Here is a 15,836-nt window from a genome sequence, read left to right on the forward strand (position 1 = left end):
CTCTGGCTGCGTGTCCCTCTCTGGCTGCGTGTCCCTCTCTGGCTGCGTGTCCCTCTCTGGCTGCGTGTCCCTCTCTGGCTGCGTGTCCCTCTCTGGCTGCGTGTCCCTCTCTGGCTGCGTGTCCCTCTCTGGCTGCGTGTCCCTCTCTGGCTGCGTGTCCCTCTCTGGCTGCGTGTCCCTCTCTGGCTGCGTGTCCCTCTCTGGCTGCGTGTCCCTCTCTGGCTGCGTGTCCCTCTCTGGCTGCGTGTCCCTCTCTGGCTGCGTGTCCCTCTCTGGCTGCGTGTCCCTCTCTGGCTGCGTGTCCCTCTCTGGCTGCGTGTCCCTCTCTGGCTGCGTGTCCCTCTCTGGCTGCGTGTCCCTCTCTGGCTGCGTGTCCCTCTCTGGCTGCGTGTCCCTCTCTGGCTGCGTGTCCCTCTCTGGCTGCGTGTCCCTCTCTGGCTGCGTGTCCCTCTCTGGCTGCGTGTCCCTCTCTGGCTGCGTGTCCCTCTCTGGCTGCGTGTCCCTCTCTGGCTGCGTGTCCCTCTCTGGCTGCGTGTCCCTCTCTGGCTGCGTGTCCCTCTCTGGCTGCGTGTCCCTCTCTGGCTGCGTGTCCCTCTCTGGCTGCGTGTCCCTCTCTGGCTGCGTGTCCCTCTCTGGCTGCGTGTCCCTCTCTGGCTGCGTGTCCCTCTCTGGCTGCGTGTCCCTCTCTGGCTGCGTGTCCCTCTCTGGCTGCGTGTCCCTCTCTGGCTGCGTGTCCCTCTCTGGCTGCGTGTCCCTCTCTGGCTGCGTGTCCCTCTCTGGCTGCGTGTCCCTCTCTGGCTGCGTGTCCCTCTCTGGCTGCGTGTCCCTCTCTGGCTGCGTGTCCCTCTCTGGCTGCGTGTCCCTCTCTGGCTGCGTGTCCCTCTCTGGCTGCGTGTCCCTCTCTGGCTGCGTGTCCCTCTCTGGCTGCGTGTCCCTCTCTGGCTGCGTGTCCCTCTCTGGCTGCGTGTCCCTCTCTGGCTGCGTGTCCCTCTCTGGCTGCGTGTCCCTCTCTGGCTGCGTGTCCCTCTCTGGCTGCGTGTCCCTCTCTGGCTGCGTGTCCCTCTCTGGCTGCGTGTCCCTCTCTGGCTGCGTGTCCCTCTCTGGCTGCGTGTCCCTCTCTGGCTGCGTGTCCCTCTCTGGCTGCGTGTCCCTCTCTGGCTGCGTGTCCCTCTCTGGCTGCGTGTCCCTCTCTGGCTGCGTGTCCCTCTCTGGCTGCGTGTCCCTCTCTGGCTGCGTGTCCCTCTCTGGCTGCGTGTCCCTCTCTGGCTGCGTGTCCCTCTCTGGCTGCGTGTCCCTCTCTGGCTGCGTGTCCCTCTCTGGCTGCGTGTCCCTCTCTGGCTGCGTGTCCCTCTCTGGCTGCGTGTCCCTCTCTGGCTGCGTGTCCCTCTCTGGCTGCGTGTCCCTCTCTGGCTGCGTGTCCCTCTCTGGCTGCGTGTCCCTCTCTGGCTGCGTGTCCCTCTCTGGCTGCGTGTCCCTCTCTGGCTGCGTGTCCCTCTCTGGCTGCGTGTCCCTCTCTGGCTGCGTGTCCCTCTCTGGCTGCGTGTCCCTCTCTGGCTGCGTGTCCCTCTCTGGCTGCGTGTCCCTCTCTGGCTGCGTGTCCCTCTCTGGCTGCGTGTCCCTCTCTGGCTGCGTGTCCCTCTCTGGCTGCGTGTCCCTCTCTGGCTGCGTGTCCCTCTCTGGCTGCGTGTCCCTCTCTGGCTGCGTGTCCCTCTCTGGCTGCGTGTCCCTCTCTGGCTGCGTGTCCCTCTCTGGCTGCGTGTCCCTCTCTGGCTGCGTGTCCCTCTCTGGCTGCGTGTCCCTCTCTGGCTGCGTGTCCCTCTCTGGCTGCGTGTCCCTCTCTGGCTGCGTGTCCCTCTCTGGCTGCGTGTCCCTCTCTGGCTGCGTGTCCCTCTCTGGCTGCGTGTCCCTCTCTGGCTGCGTGTCCCTCTCTGGCTGCGTGTCCCTCTCTGGCTGCGTGTCCCTCTCTGGCTGCGTGTCCCTCTCTGGCTGCGTGTCCCTCTCTGGCTGCGTGTCCCTCTCTGGCTGCGTGTCCCTCTCTGGCTGCGTGTCCCTCTCTGGCTGCGTGTCCCTCTCTGGCTGCGTGTCCCTCTCTGGCTGCGTGTCCCTCTCTGGCTGCGTGTCCCTCTCTGGCTGCGTGTCCCTCTCTGGCTGCGTGTCCCTCTCTGGCTGCGTGTCCCTCTCTGGCTGCGTGTCCCTCTCTGGCTGCGTGTCCCTCTCTGGCTGCGTGTCCCTCTCTGGCTGCGTGTCCCTCTCTGGCTGCGTGTCCCTCTCTGGCTGCGTGTCCCTCTCTGGCTGCGTGTCCCTCTCTGGCTGCGTGTCCCTCTCGGCCTCTCGCTCGGCCTCTCGCTCGGCCTCTCGCTCGGCCTCTCGCTCGGCCTCTCGCTCGGCCTCTCGCTCGGCCTCTCGCTCGGCCTCTCGCTCGGCCTCTCGCTCGGCCTCTCGCTCGGCCTCTCGCTCGGCCTCTCGCTCGGCCTCTCGCTCGGCCTCTCGCTCGGCCTCTCGCTCGGCCTCTCGCTCGGCCTCTCGCTCGGCCTCTCGCTCGGCCTCTCGCTCGGCCTCTCGCTCGGCCTCTCGCTCGGCCTCTCGCTCGGCCTCTCGCTCGGCCTCTCGCTCGGCCTCTCGCTCGGCCTCTCGCTCGGCCTCTCGCTCGGCCTCTCGCTCGGCCTCTCGCTCGGCCTCTCGCTCGGCCTCTCGCTCGGCCTCTCGCTCGGCCTCTCGCTCGGCCTCTCGCTCGGCCTCTCGCTCGGCCTCTCTCTCGGCCTCTCTCTCGGCCTCTCTCTCGGCCTCTCTCTCGGCCTCTCTCTCGGCCTCTCTCTCGGCCTCTCGGCCTCTCTCTCTTTCTCTCGGCCTCTCTCTCTTTCTCTCGGCCTCTCTCTCTTTCTCTCGGCCTCTCTCTCTTTCTCTCGGCCTCTCTCTCTTTCTCTCGGCCTCTCTCTCTTTCTCTCGGCCTCTCTCTCTTTCTCTCGGCCTCTCTCTCTTTCTCTCGGCCTCTCTCTCTTTCTCTCGGCCTCTCTCTCTTTCTCTCGGCCTCTCTCTCTTTCTCTCGGCCTCTCTCTCTTTCTCTCGGCCTCTCTCTCTTTCTCTCGGCCTCTCTCTCTTTCTCTCGGCCTCTCTCTCTTTCTCTCGGCCTCTCTCTCTTTCTCTCGGCCTCTCTCTCTTTCTCTCGGCCTCTCTCTCTTTCTCTCGGCCTCTCTCTCTCTCTGGAGCCATTGTGCACAGATCACGTTTTAGCAAATCTGCATATTAGAGCGAGTCAGCTAGTCTCACTTTAATATGAGCTTCCCCGATCTACCCGAGATGCTGGGATCTATCATAGAACCACAGGATACGCCCATCGAGTCTGCACTGACCCTTGGAAAGAACACCCCACCCTATCCCTGTAATCCCATTCACCCCATCTAACCTTTTGGACACCAAGGGGCAATTTATCATGGCCAGTCCTAACCTGCACATCTTTGGACTGTGGGAGGAAACCGGAGCACCCGGAGGAAACCCAAGCAGACGCAGGGAGAACGTGCAGACTCCGCACAGACAGTGACCCAAGGCTGGATTGAACCCGGGTCCCTGGCGCTGTGCCACCTGCCACCCCCTGGAGCCTCTGAGAATGAAGGTGCCCTTTGCCTTGGAGACTCGGGCGAGCACCGACGCAGTGCTGGTCTCAACAAACGACGACCAGATGGAACAGCACTCATAGGGGTCTCCCAGATGCTCGCCCTCTGGATAGGTTGGCACCCCGGCACTGCTGGAGCCACCTGGGCAACCTCTCAGTGCCACCAGGCAGGCAATGACTAGGTATCAAACTGGTATTTTTTCCGCGATGGTCATCAGGTCCAGGGGTGCCGTGTGGTGGATCGTGGACCCACTTATCGGTGAGTTGGGGCTTCGGGGGTCGCATCGGTGTTTGAGAGCACCAGATGCCATTTTTAAATGGTGTTCCTATCTCTCCCTGTACTGAGGGGTTCCGGCAATTGGAGCACCTCAGTGCGGGAAGCGGGACTAAGTGCGGCATCAGCCATGCGTTCTCTGCTAAGGTCCCTGACCTGCCGAATGGCCGGTCAAGAGCGTGGTGTTCCTTGGCGCTCTAAACGTCAGAATACACCTGGCTGTTCCCATGGTCTCTCGGTCCCTTGGTCTCTCGGTCCCTTGGTCTCTCGGTCCCTTGTATAGTTACATAGAACATACAGTGCAGAAGGAGGCCATTCGGCCCATCGAGCCTGCACTGACCCACTTCCACCCTATCCCAGTAACCCCTCCTAACCTTTTTTGGACACTTAAGGGCAATTTAGCATGGCCAATCCACCTAACCTGCACGTCTTTCGACTGTGGGAGGAACCCGGAGGAAACCCAAGCAAACACGGGGAGAACGTGCAGACTCCGCACAGTCAATGACCCAGCGGGGAATCGACCCAGGGACCCTGGCGCTGTGAAGCCACAGTGCTAGCCATTGTGCTACCGTGCTGCCCATCTCGGTCCCTCGTCTCTCGGTCCCTCGTCTCTCGCTCCCTAGGTCTCTCGGCCCCTTGTCTCTGTCCCTCTCTTTTTTACGTTTGTTCATGGGATGTGGACGTCGCTGTCTGGGTCAGCATTCATTGCCCACCCCTGAGGGCATTTAAGAGCCAATCACATTCTTTGGATCTGGAATCACATGTAGGCCAGACCAAGTAAGGATGACAGATTTCCTTCCCTGAAGAACATTAGTGGACCCTCTCTCTGTCCCTCTCTCACTCTCTCCTATCCTCATCCTACAGGTCCTGGGTTTCAATGCCAGACAGCGAAAGGCTTTCCTGAATGCCATCCTTCGCTATGGGATGCCCCCTCAGGACGCATTCACATCCCAGTGGCTGGTCCGGGACCTCCGAGGGAAAACAGAGAAGGAATTCAAGTAAGCGCTCCTTGTGGGAGCAATGGGATTAGTTTGTGATCGATACAGGGATGTGGGGCAGTGGGATTAACTTGTGATCGATACAAGGATGTGGGCAGTGGGATTAGTTTGATCGATACAAGGATGTGAGGCAGTGGGATTAGTTTGTGATCGATACAGAGATGTGAGGCAGTGGGATTAGTTTGTGATCGATACAGGGATGTGGTGCAGTGGGATTAGTTTGTGATCGATACAGGGATGTGACGCAGTGGGATTAGTTCGTGATCGATACAAGGATGTGAGGCAGTGGGATTAGTTTGTGATCGATACAGGGATGTGAGGCAGTGGGATTAGTTTGTGATCGATAGAGGGATGTCGGGCAGTGGGATTAGTTTGTGATCGATACATGGATGTGAGGCAGTGGGATTAGTTTGTGATCGATACAAGGATGTGAGGCAGTGGGATTAGTTTGTGATCAATACGAGGATGTGAGGCAGTGGGATTAGTTTGTGATCGATACAAGGATGTGAGGCAGTGGGATTAGTTTGTGATCGATACAAGGATGTGAGGCAGTGGGATTAGTTTGTGATCGATACAGGGATGTGAGGCAGTGCGATTAGTTGGTGAGCGATACAGGGATGTAAGGCAGTGCGATTAGGTTGTGATCGATACATGAATGTGGAGCAGTGGGATTACTTTCTGATCGAGACAAGGATGTGATGCAGTGGGATTAGATAGTGATCGATACAGGGATGTGAGGCAGTGGGATTAGTTTGTGATCGATACAGGGATGTGAGGCAGTGGGATTAGTTTGTGATCGATACAAGGATGTGGGCAGTGGGATTAATTTGTCATCGATACAAGGATGTGAGGCAGTGGGATTAGTTTGTGATCGATATAGGGATGTGGGGCAGTGGGACTAGTTTGTGATCGATACAGGGATGTGGGGCAGTGTGATTAGTTTGTGATCAATACAGGGATGTGAGGCAGTGGGATTAGTTTGTGATGGATAGAGGGATGTCGGGCAGTGGGATTAGTTTGTGATCGATACATGGATGTGAGGCAGTGGGATTATTTTTTGATCGATACAAGGATGTGAGGCAGTGGGATTAGTTTGTGATCAATACGAGGATGTGAGGCAGTGGGATTAGTTTGTGATCGATACAGGGATGTGGGGCAGTGTGATTAGTTTGTGATCGATACAGGGATGTGGGGCAGTGGGATTAGTTTGAGATCGATACAAGGATGTGGGCAGTGGGATTAATTTGTGATCGATACAAGGATGTGAGGCAGTGGGATTAGTTTGTGATCAATACGAGGATGTGAGGCAGTGGGATTAGTTTGTGATCGATACAAGGATGTGAGGCAGTGGGATTAGTTTGTGATCAATACAGGGATGTGGGCAGTGGGATTAGTTTGTGATCGATACAGTGATGTGGGGCAGTGGGATTAACTTGTGATCGAGACAAGGATGTGGGCAGTGGGATTAGTTTGATCGATACAAGGATGTGAGGCAGTGGGATTAGTTTGTGATCGATACAGAGATGTGAGGCAGTGGGATTAGTTTGTGATCGATACAGGGATGTGGTGCAGTGGGATTAGTTTGTGATTGATACAGGGATGTGGGGCAGTGGGATTAGTTTGTGATCGATACAAGGATGTGATGCAGTGCGATTAGTTTGTGAGCGATACAGGGATGTGAGGCAGTGCGATTAGGTTGTGATCGATACATGTATGTGGGGCAGTGGGATTAGTTTGTGATCGATACAAGGATGTGATGCAGTGGGATTAGTTAGTGATCGATACAGTGATGTGAGGCAATTGGATTAGTTTGTGATCGATACAGGGATGTGGTGCAGTGGGATTAGTTTGTGATCGATACAGGGATGTGGGGCAGTGGGATTCGTTCGTGATCAATACGAGGATGTGAGGCAGTGGGATTAGTTTGTGATCCATACAGGGATGTGGGGCAGTGGGATTAGTTTGTGATCGATACAAGGATGTGGGCAGTGGGATTAGTTTGTGATCGATACAGTGATGTGGGGCAGTGGGATTAACTTGTGATCGAGACAAGGATGTGGGCAGTGGGATTAGTTTGATCGATACAAGGATGTGAGGCAGTGGGATTAGTTTGTGATCGATACAGAGATGTGAGGCAGTGGGATTAGTTTGTGATCGATACAGGGATGTGGTGCAGTGGGATTAGTTTGTGATCGATACAGGGATGTGGGGCAGTGGGATTAGTTTGTGATCGATACAAGGATGTGATGCAGTGCGATTAGTTTGTGAGCGATACAGGGATGTGAGGCAGTGCGATTAGGTTGTGATCGATACATGTATGTGGGGCAGTGGGATTAGTTTGTGATCGATACAAGGATGTGATGCAGTGGGATTAGTTAGTGATCGATACAGGGATGTGAGGCAATTGGATTAGTTTGTGATCGATACAGGGATGTGGTGCAGTGGGATTAGTTTGTGATCGATACAGGGATGTGGGGCAGTGGGATTCGTTCGTGATCGATACAAGGATGTGATGCAGTGCGATTAGTTTGTGAGCGATACAGGGATGTGAGGCAGTGCGATTCGGTTGTGATCGATACATGTATGTGGGGCAGTGGGATTAGTTTGTGATCGATACAAGGATGTGAGGCATTGGGATTAGTTTGTGATCGATACAAGGATGTGGGCAGTGGGATTAATTTGTGGTCGATACAGGGATGTGGGGCAGTGGGATTACTTTGATCGATACAGGGATGTGACGCAGTGGGATTACTTTGTGATCGATACAGGGATGTGGGCAGTGGGATTAATTTGTGATCGATACAAGGATGTGAGGCAGTGGGATTAGTTTGTGATCGATACAGGGATGTGAGGCAGTGGGATTAGTTTGATCGATACAAGGATGTGAGGCAGTGGGATTAGTTTGTGATCGATACAGAGATGTGAGGCAGTGGGATTAGTTTGTGATCGATACAGGGATGTGGGCAGTGGGATTAGTTTGTGATCGATACAAGGATGTGATGCTGTGGGATTAGTTTGTGATCGATACAAGGATGTGAGGCAGTGGGATTAGTTTGTGATCTATACAAGGATATGGGGCAGTGGGATAAATTTGTGATCGATAGAACGATGTGAGGCAGTGGGATTAGTTTGTGATCGATACATGGATGTGAGGCAGTGGGATTAGTTTTTGATCGATACAAGGATGTGAGGCAGTGGGATTAGTTTGTGATTGATACAGGGGTGTGGGGCAGTGGGATTAGTTTGTTATCGATACAGGGTTGTGACGCAGTGGGATTAGTTTGTTATCGATACAGGGATGTGGGGCAGTGGGATTAGTTCGTGATCGATACCAGGATGTGAGGCAGTGGGATTAGTTCCTGATCGATACAAGGATGTGGGCAGTGGGATTCGTTTGATCGATACAAGGATGTGAGGCAGTGGGATTAGTTTGTGATCGATACAGGGATGTGGTGCAGTGGGATTAGTTTGTGATCGATACAGGGATGTGGGGCAGTGGGATTAGTTCGTGATCGATACAAGGATGTGATGCAGTGGGATGAGTTAGTGATAGATACAGGGATGTGAGGCAATTGGATTAGTTTGTGATCGATACAGGAATGTGGGGCAGTGGGATTACTTTGTGATCGATACAGGGATGTGACGCAGTGGGATTACTTTGTGATCGATACAGGGATGTGGGCAGTGGGATTAATTTGTGATCGATACAAGGATGTGAGGCAGTGGGATTAGTTTGTGATTAATACAGGGATGTGAGGCAGTGGGATTAGTTTGTGATCGATAGAGGGATGTCGGGCAGTGGGATTAGTTTGTGATCGATACATGGATGTGAGGCAGTGGGATTAGTTTGTGATCGATACAATGATGTGAGGCAGTGGGATTAGTTTGTGATCAATACGAGGATGTGAGGCAGTGGGATTAGTTTGTGATCGATACAGGGATGTGAGGCAGTGGGATTAGTTTGTGATCGATACAAGGATGTGGGGCAGTGGGATTAGTTTGTGATCGATACAGTGATGTCGGGCAGTGGGATTAACTTGTGATCGATACAAGGATGTGGGCAGTGGGATTAGTTTGATCGATACACGGATGTGAGGCAGTGGGATTAGTTTGTGATCGATACAGAGATGTGAGGCAGTGGGATTAGTTTGTGATCGATACAGGGATGTGGTGCAGTGGGATTAGTTTGTGATCGATACAGGGATGTGGGGCAGTGGGATTAGTTTGTGATCGATACAAGGATGTGATGCAGTGCGATTAGTTTGTGAGCGATACAGGGATGTGAGGCAGTGCGATTAGGTTGTGATCGATACATGAATGTGGGGCAGTAGGATTAGATTCTGATCGATACAAGGATGTGATGCAGTGGGATTAGTTAGTGATAGATACAGGGATGTGAGGTAGTGCGATTAGTTTGTGTTCGATACAAGGATGTGGGGCAGTGGGATTAGTTTGTGATCGATACAAGGATGTGGGCAGTGGGATTAGTTTATGATCGATACCAGGATGTGAGGCAGTGGGATTAGTTTGTGATCGATACAGAGATGTGAGGCAGTGGGATTAGTTTGTGATCGATACAGGGATGTGGTGCAGTGGGATTAGTTTGTGATCGATACAGGGATGTCGGGCAGTGGGATTAGTTTGTGATCGATACATGGATGTGAGGCAGTGGGATTAGTTTGTGATCGATACAAGGATGTGAGGCAGTGGGATTAGTTTGTGATCAATACGAGGATGTGAGGCAGTGGGATTAGTTTGTGATCGATACAGGGATGTGAGGCAGTGGGATTAGTTTGTGATCAATACGAGGATGTGAGGCAGTGGGATTAGTTTGTGATCGATACAGGGATGTGAGGCAGTGGGATTAGTTTGTGATCGATACAAAGATTTGACGCAGTGGGATTAGTTTGTGATCGATACAAGGATGTGGGCAGTGGGATTAGTTTGTGATCGATACAAGGATGTGGGCAGTGGGATTAGTTTGTGATCGATACAGGGATGTGGGGCAGTGGGATTAGTTTGTGATCGATACAGGGATGTGAGGCAGTAGGATTAGTTTGTGATCGATATAGGGATGTGGGGCAGTGGGATTAGTTTGTGATCGATACAAGGATGTGAGGCAGTGGGATTAATTTGTGATCGATACAAGGATGTGAGGCATTGGGATTAGTTTGTGATCGATACAAGGATGTGGGCAGTGGGATTAATTTGTGATCGATACAAAGATGTGAGGCAGTGGAATTAGTTTGTGATCGAGAGAGGGATGTGGGGCATTGGGATTAGTTTGTGATCGATACAAGGATGTGAGGCAGTGGGATTAGTTTGTGATCGATACAAGGATGTGAGGCAGTGGGATTAGTTTGTGATCTATACGAGGATGTGAGGCAGTGGGATTAGTTTGTGATCGAGACAGGGATGTGAGGCAGTGGGATTAGTTTGTGATCGATACAGGGATGTGAGGCAGTGGGATTAGTTTGTGATCGATACAGGGATGTGGGCTGTGGGATTAGTTTGTGATCGATACAAGGATGTGATGCTGTGCGATTAGTTTGTGAGCGATACAGAGATGTGAGGCAGTGGGATTAGTTTGTGATCGATACAGGGATGCGAGGCTATTGGATTAGTTTGTGATCGATACAAGGATGTGAGGCAGTGGGATTAGTTTGTGATCGATACAAGGATGTGAGGCAGTGGGATTAGTTTGTGATCGATACAAGGATATGGGGCAGTGGGATAAGTTTGTGATCGATACAAGAATGTGGGCAGTGGGATTAATTTGTGATCGATACAAGGATGTCAGGCAGTGGGATTAGTTTGTGATCGATACAGGGATGTGAGGCTGTGGGATTAGTTTGTGATCGATACAAGAATGTGGGGCAGTGGGATTAGTTTCTCATCGATACAAGGATGTGGTGCAGTGGGATTAGTTTGTGATCGATACAGGGATGTGAGGCAATTGGATTAGTTTGTGATCGACACAAGGATGTGAGGCAGTGGGTTTAGTTTGTGATCGATACAAGGATATGGGGCAGTGGGATTAGTTTGTGATCAATACAGGGATGTGGGCAGTAGGATTAATTTGTGATCGATACAAGGATGTGAGGCAGTGGGATTAGTTTGTGATCGATACAGGGATGTGGGGCAGTGGGATTAGTTCCTGATCGATACAAGGATGTGAGGTAGTGCGATTAGTTTGTGTTCGATACAAGGATGTGGGGCAGTGGGATAAATTTGTGATCGATACAGGGATGTGTGGCAGTGGGAGTAGTTTGTGATCGATACAAGGATGTGAGGCAGTGGGATTAGTTTGTGATCAATACAGGGATGTGGGCAGTAGGATTAATTTGTGATCGATACAAGGATGTGAGGCAGTGGGATTAGTTTGTGATCGATACAGGGATGTGGGGCAGTGGGATTAGTTCCTGATCGATACAAGGATGTGAGGTAGTGCGATTAGTTTGTGTTCGATACAAGGATGTGGGGCAGTGGGATTAGTTTGTGATCGATACAGTGATGTGGGGCAGTGTGATTAACTTGTGATCGATACAAGGATGTGGGCAGTGGGATTAGTTTGATCGATACAAGGATGTGGGGCAGTGGGATTAGTTTGTGATCGATACAAGGATATGGGGCAGTGGGATAAGTTTATGATCGATAGAACGATGTGAGGCAGTGGGATTAGTTTGTGATCGATACATGGATGTGAGGCAGTGGGATTAGTTCCTGATCGATACGAGGATGTGAGGTAGTGCGATTAGTTTGTGTTCGATACAAGGATGTTGGGCAGTGGGATTAGTTTGTGATCGATACAAGGATGTGGGCAGCGGGATTAGTTTGATCGATACAAGGATGTGAGGCAGTGGGATTAGTTTGTGATCGATACCGGGATGTGAGGCAGTGGGATTAGTTTGTGATCGATACAGGGATGTGAGGCAGTGGGATCAGTTTGTGATCGATAGAGGGATGTGAGGCAGTAGGATTAGTTTGTGATCGATACAGGGATGTGGGGCAGTGGGATTCGTTTCTCATCGATACAAGGATGTGAGGCAGTGGGATTAGTTTGTGATCGATACAAGGATATGGGGCAGTGGGATTAGTTTGTGATCGATACAGGGATGTGAGGCAGTGGGATTAGTTTGTGATCGATAGAGGGATGTGGGGCAGTGGGATTAGTTTATGATCGATACATGGATGTGAGGCAGTGGGATAAGTTTGTGATCGATACAAGGATGTGAGGCAGTGGGATTAGTTTGTGATCAATACGAGGATGTGAGGCAGTGGGATTAGTATGTGATCGATACAGGGATGTGGGGCAGTGCGATTAGTTTGTGATCGATACAAGGATGTGACGCAGTGGGATTAGTTTGTGATCCATACAGGGATGTGGGGCAGTGGGATTAGTTTGTGATCGATACAGGGATGTGGTGCAGTGGGATTAGTTTGTGATCGATACAGGGATGTGGGGCAGTGGGATTAGTTTGTGATCGATACAAGGATGTGATGCAGTGCGATTAGTTTGTGAGCGATACAAGGATGTGAGGCAGTGGGATTAGTTTATGATCGATACAAAGATGTGGGCAGTGGGATTAGTTTGTGATCGATACAAGGATGTGGGCAGTGGGATTAGTTTGTGATCGATACAAGGATGTGGGCAGTGGGATTAGTTTGTGATCGATACAAGGATGTGAGGCAGTGCGATTAGTTTGTGATGGATACAAAGATGTGACGCAGTGGGATTAGTTTGTGATCGATACAAGGATGTGGGCAGTGGGATTAGTTTGTGATCGATACAAGGATGTGGGCAGTGGGATTAGTTTGTGATCGATACAGGGATGTGGGCTGTGGGATTAGTTTGTGATCGATACAGGGATGCGAGGCTATTGGATTGGTTTTATATCGATACAAGGATGTGAGGCAGTGGGATTAGTTTCTGATCGATACAAGGATGTGAGGCAGTGGGATTAGTTTGATCGATACAAGGATATGGGGCAGTGGGATAAGTTTGTGATCGATACAGGGATGTGAGGCAGTGGGATTAGTTTGTGATCGATACAAGGATATGGGGCAGTGGGATAAGTTTATGATCGATAGAATGATGTGAGGCAGTGGGATTAGTTTGTGATCGATACAAGGATGTGAGGCAGTGGGATTAGTTTGTGATCGATACAAGGATGTGAGGCAGTGGGATTAGTTTGTGATCGATACAAGGATATGGGGCAGTGGGATAAGTTTGTGATCGATACAAGGATGTGAGGCAGTGGGATTAGTTTGTGATCGATACAGGGATGTGGGGCAGTAGGATTAGTTTGTGATCGATACAAGGATGTGACGCAGTGGGATTAGTTTGTTATCGATACAGGGATGTGACGCAGTGGGATTAGTTTGTTATCGATACAGGGATGTGGGGCAGTAGGATGAGTTTGTGATCGATACAAGGATGTGGGCAGTGGGATTAGTTTGTGATCGATACCAGGATGTGAGGCAGTGGGATTAGTTCCTGATCGATACGAGGATGTGAGGTAGTGCGATTAGTTTGTGTTCGATACAAGGATGTTGGGCGGTGTGATTAGTATGTGATCGATACAGGGATGTGGGGCAGTGGGATTAGTTTGTGATCGATACAGGGATGCCGGCATTGGGATTAGTTTGTGATCGATACAGGGATGTCGGGCAGTGTGATTAGTATGTGATCGATACAGGGATGTGGGGCAGTGGGATTAGTTTGTGATCGATACAAGAATGTGGTGCAGTGGGATTAGCTTGTGATCGATACAAGGATGTGGGCAGTGGGATTAATTTGAGCGATACAAGGATGTGAGGCAGTGGGATTAGTTTGTGATCGATAGAGGGATGTGGGGCAGTGGGATTAGTTTGTGATCGATACATGGATGTGAGGCAGTGGGATTAGTTTGTGAACGATACAAGGATGTGAGGCAGTGGGATTAGTTTGTGATCAATACGAGGATGTGAGGCAGTGGGATTAGTTTGTGATCCATACAGGGATGTGGGGCAGTGGGATTTTTTTGTGATCGATACAAGGATGTGGGGCAGTGGGATTAGTTTGTGATCGATACAGTGATGTGGGGCAGTGGGATTAACTTGTGATCGATACAAGGATGTGGGGCAGTGGGATTAGTTTGTGATCGATACAAGGATGTGAGGCAGTGGGATGAATTTGTGATCGATACAAGGATGTGAGGCTTTGGGATTAGTTTGTGATCGATACAAGGATGTGGGCAGTGGGATTAATTTGTGATCGATACAAGGATGTGAGGCAGTGGAATTAGTTTGTGATCGAGAGAGGGATGTGGGGCATTGGGATTAGTTTGTGATCGATACAAGGATGTGAGGCAGTGGGATTAGTTTGTGATCGATACGAGGATGTGAGGCAGTGGGATTAGTTTGTGATCGATACAGGGATGTGAGGCAGTGGGATTAGTTTGTGATCGATACAGGGATGTGAGGCAGTGGGATTAATTTGTGATCGATACAGGGATGTGGGCTGTGGGATTAGTTTGTGATCGATACAAGGATGTGATGCTGTGCGATTAGTTTGTGAGCGATACAGAGATGTGAGGCAGTGGGATTAGTTTGTTATCGATACATGAATGTGGGGCAGTGGGATTAGTTTGTGATCGATACAAGGATGTGATGCAGTGGGATTAGTTTGTGATCGATACAGGGATGCGAGGCTATTGGATTAGTTTGTGATCGATACAAGGATGTGAGGCAGTGGGATTAGTTTGTGATCGATACAAGGATATGGGGCAGTGGGATAAGTTTGTGATCGATACAAGAATGTGGGCAGTGAGATTAATTTGTGATCGATACAAGGATGTGAGGCAGTGGGATTAGTTTGTGATCGATACAGGGATGTCGGGCAGTGGGATTGGTTTGTGATCGATACAAGAATGTGGGGCAGTGGGATTAGTTTCTCATCGATACAAGGATGTGGTGCAGTGGGATTAGTTTGTGATCGATACAGGGATGTGAGGCAATTGGATTAGTTTGTGATCGACACAAGGATGTGAGGCAGTGGGTTTAGTTTGTGATCGGTACAAGAATATGGGGCAGTGGGATAAATTTGTGATCGATAGAAGGATGTGAGGCAGGGGGATTAGTTTGTGATCGATACAAGGATGTGAGGCAGTGGGATTAGTTTGTGATCAATACAGGGATGTGGGCAGTAGGATTAACTTGTGATCGATACAAGGATGTGGGCAGTGGGATTAGTTTGATCGATACAAGGATGTGGGGCAGTGGGATTAGTTTGTGATCGATACAAGGATATGGGGCAGTGGGATAAGTTTATGATCGATAGAACGATGTGAGGCAGTGGGATTAGTTTGTGATCGATACATGGATGTGAGGCAGTGGGATTAGTTCCTGATCGATACGAGGATGTGAGGTAGTGCGATTAGTTTGTGTTCGATACAAGGATGTTGGGCAGTGGGATTAGTTTGTGATCGATACAAGGATGTGGGCAGCGGGATTAGTTTGATCGATACAAGGATGTGAGGCAGTGGGATTAGTTTGTGATCGATACCGGGATGTGAGGCAGTGGGATTAGTTTGTGATCGATACAGGGATGTGAGGCAGTGGGATCAGTTTGTGATCGATAGAGGGATGTGAGGCAGTAGGATTAGTTTGTGATCGATACAGGGATGTGGGGCAGTGGGATTCGTTTCTCATCGATACAAGGATGTGAGGCAGTGGGATTAGTTTGTGATCGATACAAGGATATGGGGCAGTGGGATTAGTTTGTGATCGATACAGGGATGTGAGGCAGTGGGATTAGTTTGTGATCGATAGAGGGATGTGGGGCAGTGGGATTAGTTTATGATCGATACATGGATGTGAGGCAGTGGGATAAGTTTGTGATCGATACAAGGATGTGAGGCAGTGGGATTAGTTTGTGATCAATACGAGGATGTGAGGCAGTGGGATTAGTATG

At 51.0% G+C, this 15,836-nt stretch overlaps 1 protein-coding gene across 1 annotated transcript in view; it reads left to right on the top strand.

The window, feature by feature from the left end:
• Positions 1 to 15,836, top strand: part of LOC140392272 (chromodomain-helicase-DNA-binding protein 4-like) — a 125,913-nt gene that overhangs the window by 7,897 nt on the left and 102,180 nt on the right. The window contains exon 2 of the mRNA XM_072477589.1: positions 4,749 to 4,882. Within this exon, the coding sequence (XP_072333690.1) occupies positions 4,809 to 4,882 (74 nt within the window). The 5' untranslated portion in view covers positions 4,749 to 4,808. The remainder of the gene's footprint in view (positions 1 to 4,748; positions 4,883 to 15,836) is intronic.

Source organism: Scyliorhinus torazame, chromosome 16 (assembly GCF_047496885.1).
Source record: "Scyliorhinus torazame isolate Kashiwa2021f chromosome 16, sScyTor2.1, whole genome shotgun sequence".
NCBI classification, from domain to species: Eukaryota; Metazoa; Chordata; class Chondrichthyes; order Carcharhiniformes; family Scyliorhinidae; genus Scyliorhinus; species Scyliorhinus torazame.